At 57.3% G+C, this 6,000-nt stretch overlaps 1 protein-coding gene across 4 annotated transcripts in view; it reads left to right on the top strand.

Annotated features, from left to right (window-relative positions):
- Nucleotides 1–5,533, top strand: part of MYO18B (myosin XVIIIB) — a 224,209-nt gene extending 218,676 nt beyond the window's left edge. For all 4 annotated transcript variants that reach the window (XM_053669858.1, XM_053669857.1, XM_053669855.1 and 1 more), the window contains 2 exons: nucleotides 1,676–2,924; nucleotides 5,333–5,533. In XM_053669858.1, coding sequence (XP_053525833.1) covers nucleotides 1,676–2,912 — 1,237 coding nt within the window. In that variant the 3' untranslated portion in view covers nucleotides 2,913–2,924; nucleotides 5,333–5,533. The remainder of the gene's footprint in view (nucleotides 1–1,675; nucleotides 2,925–5,332) is intronic.
- The last annotated feature ends 467 nt before the right edge of the window (nucleotides 5,534–6,000 follow it).

The raw sequence follows: 6,000 nt of genomic DNA on the forward strand, positions 1-6,000 counted from the left end.
GTGGAAGGGGTGCTCAAGGGAACAGCAGAGGCAATGCCCAGGGGCCAGAGGGGCGTGGTCTGTCTGGGGGGCTGGTGTGGCTGGAGTGGCTGGAGCAGCTGAGCAAGAGGGCAGCTGGAGGCAGGAAGTTGGACGGGGAGCGGGGAACCTGACCTCGCTGGAGAAGGACTGAGGATGGTGAGGGGCGTGGGTGATGGAGGTGGCTCATCTACACCACGACCTTGACCCTGTGTCTCCCCACCACCCCCACACTGTGCCGTTGACCCTCCACCCAGCTGACCTGGGGAATGAGAACAGGCAGATGAGTAAACCCAGCCCTGTGCCTGTCACTTGTTGAACCCTTTCACAGACCATCAGTGCCATGGCGGCCTCCCATAGGTCCTGGGTCGCGGGGACTCCCTCCAGCCGCAGAAGAGAGGCGCACTCAGTGGTGGAAGCTCTGGCCTCCAGAACTCAGGAGACAGTGTCTAGGTCTCACCGCTGTCCTCGGAAAGGACCCTGACCCCCTACCCTCCTCCTTTCCTATTTGCCCCTCCTTTCTCCTCTGGGCATGGCCTCCGGGGGCCCTTGGCTTGGTGTCCCCAACAGACTCAGAAGCCTTCTGGGTCATTGCCCTGTTGCCTGTGATCATGGGATGGGAATGGTGACTGAGAAACCTCCCTCAGAGTCTTGCCCAGCATGCCAACCTCCTCCGTGTGTGGAGGACTGGCGCCTGCGGTTACAGTGAGAGCAGCAGCTCGGAGAGCGGGACAGTGACCGGACGCCTGCACGCGCGCCCCAGCCTCTCTCAGTCCCCAGCCCCTGGCTTGGTCTACGCCACCCAGAGTCTGACGGTCGGCATCCCTCTTGCTTTTTCGTAAATCACGACTTCGCTGCTGGGCGGGAAGGGTGGTGTTTGTCTTAAGAGGAAGGACCGGCAGATTTTTATTCGTTAGCGGAATGGGCGGTGGACTCCAGTCTCTTCCTTTTAAGTGACACCCTGGATTTCACAGTCTAGGCTCCGTCCTTTCAGATGGACGGTGGCTTTGGCTCAGCAGCTGCAGAATGACTCTGCATGGAAGCCAAGCCCAGTGTCATCCCAGAATGGAAGCCGTCCGCGCTCTCGAATTTGCTCTTGGTTTCATGGGGATTTCATGGGCATCTTTCCCTTTTGGAGGGACCGTTTTTACCCCCACCCGTGAAACAATGAGGGTTGTCACAGAGCATCCTTTGGAGGTGTGTGTCAGGGTCATGGACCTCCAGAAGCCCTTCTGCTGGGACTGTCCTCTGCGCTTGTCCTTAAACAAATAACCAGGTAACCCCCTGCAGGTCCCCCTTGTGTCTTCAGGAAGGAAATGACCCATTTCGCAGTAGGGTCTGGGACGCGGGTCCCATCATGTCAGCTGTGATGCCTCATAAACCTAAGTCATTCGTCCTAGTGCAGTTTTAATCTGCTCCAACGTGCTTAGCTGGGTTTAATTATAGACAGAAATTGCATTTCAGAGAGCAACAAGAAATCATTTACACGGCTTGAATTTGCACATTAAATCATACGGTGCATTTGAGAATGCGGTAGGGATGGCATTTCCAAAGAAAAAATAATATTAGTGCCTGTGCTTAGTTGCTCTCAATGCCAACTGCACAACTTATATGGATTGACTGATTTCTACCGACCGCATCTTTCTCGTTGGCACAGGGCGAACGAGGAGGCCGGGGACACCGAGAGGACCCAGCGGGCATCTGCACTGAGCAGAGCCCGGGACGTCCCTAGCCAGACCATGGGGGACAAGTCCCTTTCTCCCCTTTCCCACCGCCGGCAAAGGTACTGCCACTTGGGGGACGGCGAAGAGTGTGACGTCCAGAGAAAGCCCGCCGAGATGTTAGGAGCTGCGTCTTTGTCTCCATCTTCTCCGAGGACGGACACATCCCCAGTGTCTGGGGAAAAGCTGCCGAGTCCCTCCGCGGCTCTGTCTGAGTTCGTGGAAGGGCTCCGGAGGAAGAGGGCTCAGAGAAGCCAGGGGTCACCGCTGGGCCTGGAGGACTGGCTCACTGTCCCCATCTACCAGACCACCGGGGCGTCCGCGCTGCGGCGGGCCAGGGCGGGCAGCGATGAGGGCCACCTCTTGCTGACGTCTGGGGCAAAGTCCCTCCTGGGAACGGAGGACCCGGCCGGGGCTTCGGCTGGCCTCCTGCGGACCACCAGCCTGAAATGCATCTCTTCCCAGAGCGGGGAGGGCAGCCCGCTGCTCCCCGAGAAGCCAAAGACCCGGTTCAGTTCGTGCGAGTCTCTCTTAGAATCAGGGCCGGGCTCGGGGAGAAAGCCGAGCTCCCCTACCACAGCCAGGGACACACTCCTGTCGCCCATACTGCGTCCTCGGAGGCGCTGTCTGGAGTCTTCACTGGATGACGCCGGCTGTCCAGACCTCGGGAAGGAGCCACTGGTCTTCCAGAATCGCCAGTTCGCCCACCTCATGGGGGAGCCACTGGGCAGTGACCCGTTCAGCTGGAAACTGCCAAGCCTCGACTACGACCGCAAGACCAAAGTGGATTTTGATGACTTCCTCCCCGCCATCCGGAAGCCCGAGACTTCACGGTCCTTGGCCAGAGCATCCAAAGATGAGCGAGACAGTTCGCTGCACTCGAGTGCCCACTTGGAGACGGAAGGGGCCGGCCGGACCTTTCTCTCAGGGATCAAGACCATTTTGAAGAAGAGCCCGGAGTCCAAGGAGGACCCCGGTCACCTGTCTGACTCGTCCTCCTCGTCCAGCTCCGTCGTGTCCTTCAAGAGCGCAGACAGCATCAAGAGTCGGCCGAGAATCCCACGGCCAGAGGGTGACGGCGGTGAGCGAATGTCCCCCGACAACAGAGAGCCGGGGACAGCGGGGAGAGACCAGGACGTGGAGAGCATCATGAAGAAATACCTCCAGAAGTAGGAACGGGCTCAGGTAAAAGTAACCGGTGGGAGGGGCGGTCCCGAGGGAGTGAGACGAGATCCCACACCTGGCTGGACAGCCTCGGGGACATTGTTGCTGCTCCCGGGCTTAATGCCGGGCCTGATTTCTCTAGAGAACAAGGGCTTTTAGACGCTTTAGCTTAGCAGAAGCCCTCTCCGCCCGGTGCTGCCAGTTTCTTTGCTCTTTAAAAGGCAGGCTCATCAGAAAGCAAGGCAGTCCTGGGGGACACCGCTAAAGGAGGTGCTGGACTTTTAACGCCATCCCCCACCCCTTGTCTGGCTCCCTCCCCAGCGCTCCTCTCCTCCAGAAGCTGGAGCAGCTGTGAGTGCACCCTGTCCTGTTGTGATGGGCGACCCTTGGTGGTAGGGTCAGGCCAGGCTGGAAGAGGCCTCGGGAATAGTGGAGACCGGTTTCCACATTCGGTATCCAATGAACTGAGGCCCAGAGGCCGGAGGGCAGGGGGGCCGTGCGGAGGTCACAGAGCAGCAGCGTGGGAGAAGCGGAGCTCCTCTCTGCCTCCTCTCCTACCCAAAGCCCCAGTCCTGGCCCTGCGGTGGCAGGAAGGCAGGAGGAGGAATTGAGAGTGAAGCGGCTTCCTTTTCTTGCGTATATACAGGGTCTGGCACAAACAGTGCCCCCTTTTTTATTACAAAACCTTTCATTACAAAATCATAAGCATGTAATTCTGTAACATCACAATATCACACTCAAGGACCGCACGTGACATTTTAGGTGAAATGTCCCAGTTCAAACTACAAGTTATTGCACCCGTGTTATTACCCCACCGACTGCACCCAAGCAGGCGTCACTTCTGCCAGGCCCTGGGTATCATCAGGTAGTCATTTCGTACCTATGAAAACCCCAGCAGGTGGCTGCTGGTATTTATGCCCATTGCACAGACTGACACACTGAGGATCAATAAGGTTAAGCCACTTGTACCACATCACGCAGGCAGGACTGGGATTCCAAACTCCAGCATCTCTCCTCTCATCTGTAGTGGTTTCCTTGGGTCCGTATCGCAGGCATCTTTTTCAGTAAGCTCAGCCCCACTGAGCGGGCTGGATCTTGAAAGAGCTGACCTCCATGAACCCCCAAAAGAAGGCAGACCTTACAATCATACAACAAAAAGGGCACTGGAACTCTCGGGCTCCAACCCCACTGTTAAGCGATGGAGGGAGATCTCGGGATTCAGGTCTGCAAGCTCTGCTCAGCCCAGCCACCCCCAACTCCCAGATCACTGCTCCGCCCAGAGGCAGGGCTGGCCCTTGGCACACCCCCCAAGGTAATGCTCAGACCTCAGGGCACTGAGCATCCTTTACATGGCCCACTGAGGGCAGGATGGGTGGAGGTGGAGGAGGAGAAAGAACCACTCCCCGAGTTCAGACACAGTGCAAACCCACAGACCAGTGATAGTCCACGGCCACAGTAATCTCCCTCTTACCCAATCTCGGAACTCACAGCTGCGCTGGGCTCAGGCTGCAGGTGGGTGCTCCGCCAGGGCCTGGCCTCAGCCCCCAAGCCCTCCCCACAAAGGCATCCTGGACCAGACCGGACCGGGCACGCCCTCCGCTGCTAGACACCTGCTGCTGTGAGGGGCACCGTCAGCCCATCAAAAAGCCATTGCCCCTTCCGTGGAGACGGTCTCAGATGTTTCAGAGCAAATTAACTTGACTTTACATGGCCTTCTCTCTGCTCTCAATTACCAAGGAGAGATCTGATATTCATTTACATTATTATGCTCTCGGGGACAGAGAGCACCGTTTCAAAGGCCAAGTAAAGGGCACGTGTCCGTAAGGGGAGCAGCCCTTAGCGGAAGCCGACACAGAACATCTTGTCTCTGCCTTTTGTTTTTAAACTCAAGCTCCCTTCCCCTTCCCAGCAACGTCACTGCAATAACAGGGCACCTGCCTGAACACAGACCTCTGTCCTGGCCTTTCTCCAGAGTCTCGGGCTACACAGGGCAGTCCCATCCCCATGACGCACATGCATTATGGGATGCGGAACAAACAGGCCCGATTCTTCCTGTCACTGGCCATGAGACCTTGGGCAAGCAATGTGACTTTGTGAGCATCCGTTCTCAGCTGGAAAGTGGAGATACAATACCAGCCACATAGAGTAACGTCATGAGTTGGCTGGGAGGGCAAGAGGGCCTGAGTTCTGAGCCCGAGCCCGGCCCACAGTGCCTGCACCCAGTGTCAGGGGACCCCGCTCGGGGAAACCTCGGTCCTTCAGGAGCCCTGTCCCTGTCTCCTGCCACCTGTTTCCTGCCTGTTGCCCACACGTCTTCATTCCTCTCAGTGGCATCTCTGCAGGAATGCCACCTGGGAATACGGGCCACCAGGGCCTCCCCACCACTTCCTGTGTCCCGCTGATCAGCTCTGACCTACACTTGTTTCCAGCCTCCTGAGACGCACTGCCCTCGAAGACTTCCTGACTCCGCAGAGAGAGACTGGCCTGGGCTCCCTGGGGGCCCTCAGTCCCGGTGCAGCCACTGTGGCCACCCTCAGGAGACCAGAGGGGCCCAGCGGAGGCCGACCCCACGAGGTGTGGGGCTCCCAGCGAGCTCGGTCTGCGCAAAATAAAGTGTTGGCTCCTTGGCACCTGCGTCTTCTCTCCGCTCTGTCGTCCTCTTCCCCGGGGCTCTGGGGGGTTGATGGGCTGTGGTGGGCGGGGGGGTCAAAGCGTCCGGTTAGCGCCAACCCAGACTCTGTAGTTTGGGGGGACGTAGTGTTATTTGTCTCCCTCTATTTCTACATGCAGTGTTCTTGCTCCTTCTCTTCATTTGGCCAGCTAGAATACAAACGTCACCTTCCCCCAGGAAGTCTTCCCTGATAAATCCAACGGAACTAATTCCTCCATTCTCCCTTAATTCCCATACGTGCGCCATCATATTTTCCTCATCCATTGCTCTTCTGTGTAGTGTGTATATGTGCGGGTAAGCACCCGAAAAATTCCAATGAATGAACAAAGCAATGAACAAAGTGACGAGCCTACACATACTGCATGTGTGTGACATGTTGACATGCATGCCTGCCTGCAAATGTCTGCCCGAATCAACATTCAGGAA

The sequence above is a fragment of the Artibeus jamaicensis genome, unplaced genomic scaffold (genome assembly GCF_021234435.1).
Source record: "Artibeus jamaicensis isolate MK-2021 breed Jamaican fruit bat unplaced genomic scaffold, CSHL_Jam_final contig_525, whole genome shotgun sequence".
Taxonomy (NCBI): Eukaryota; Metazoa; Chordata; class Mammalia; order Chiroptera; family Phyllostomidae; genus Artibeus; species Artibeus jamaicensis.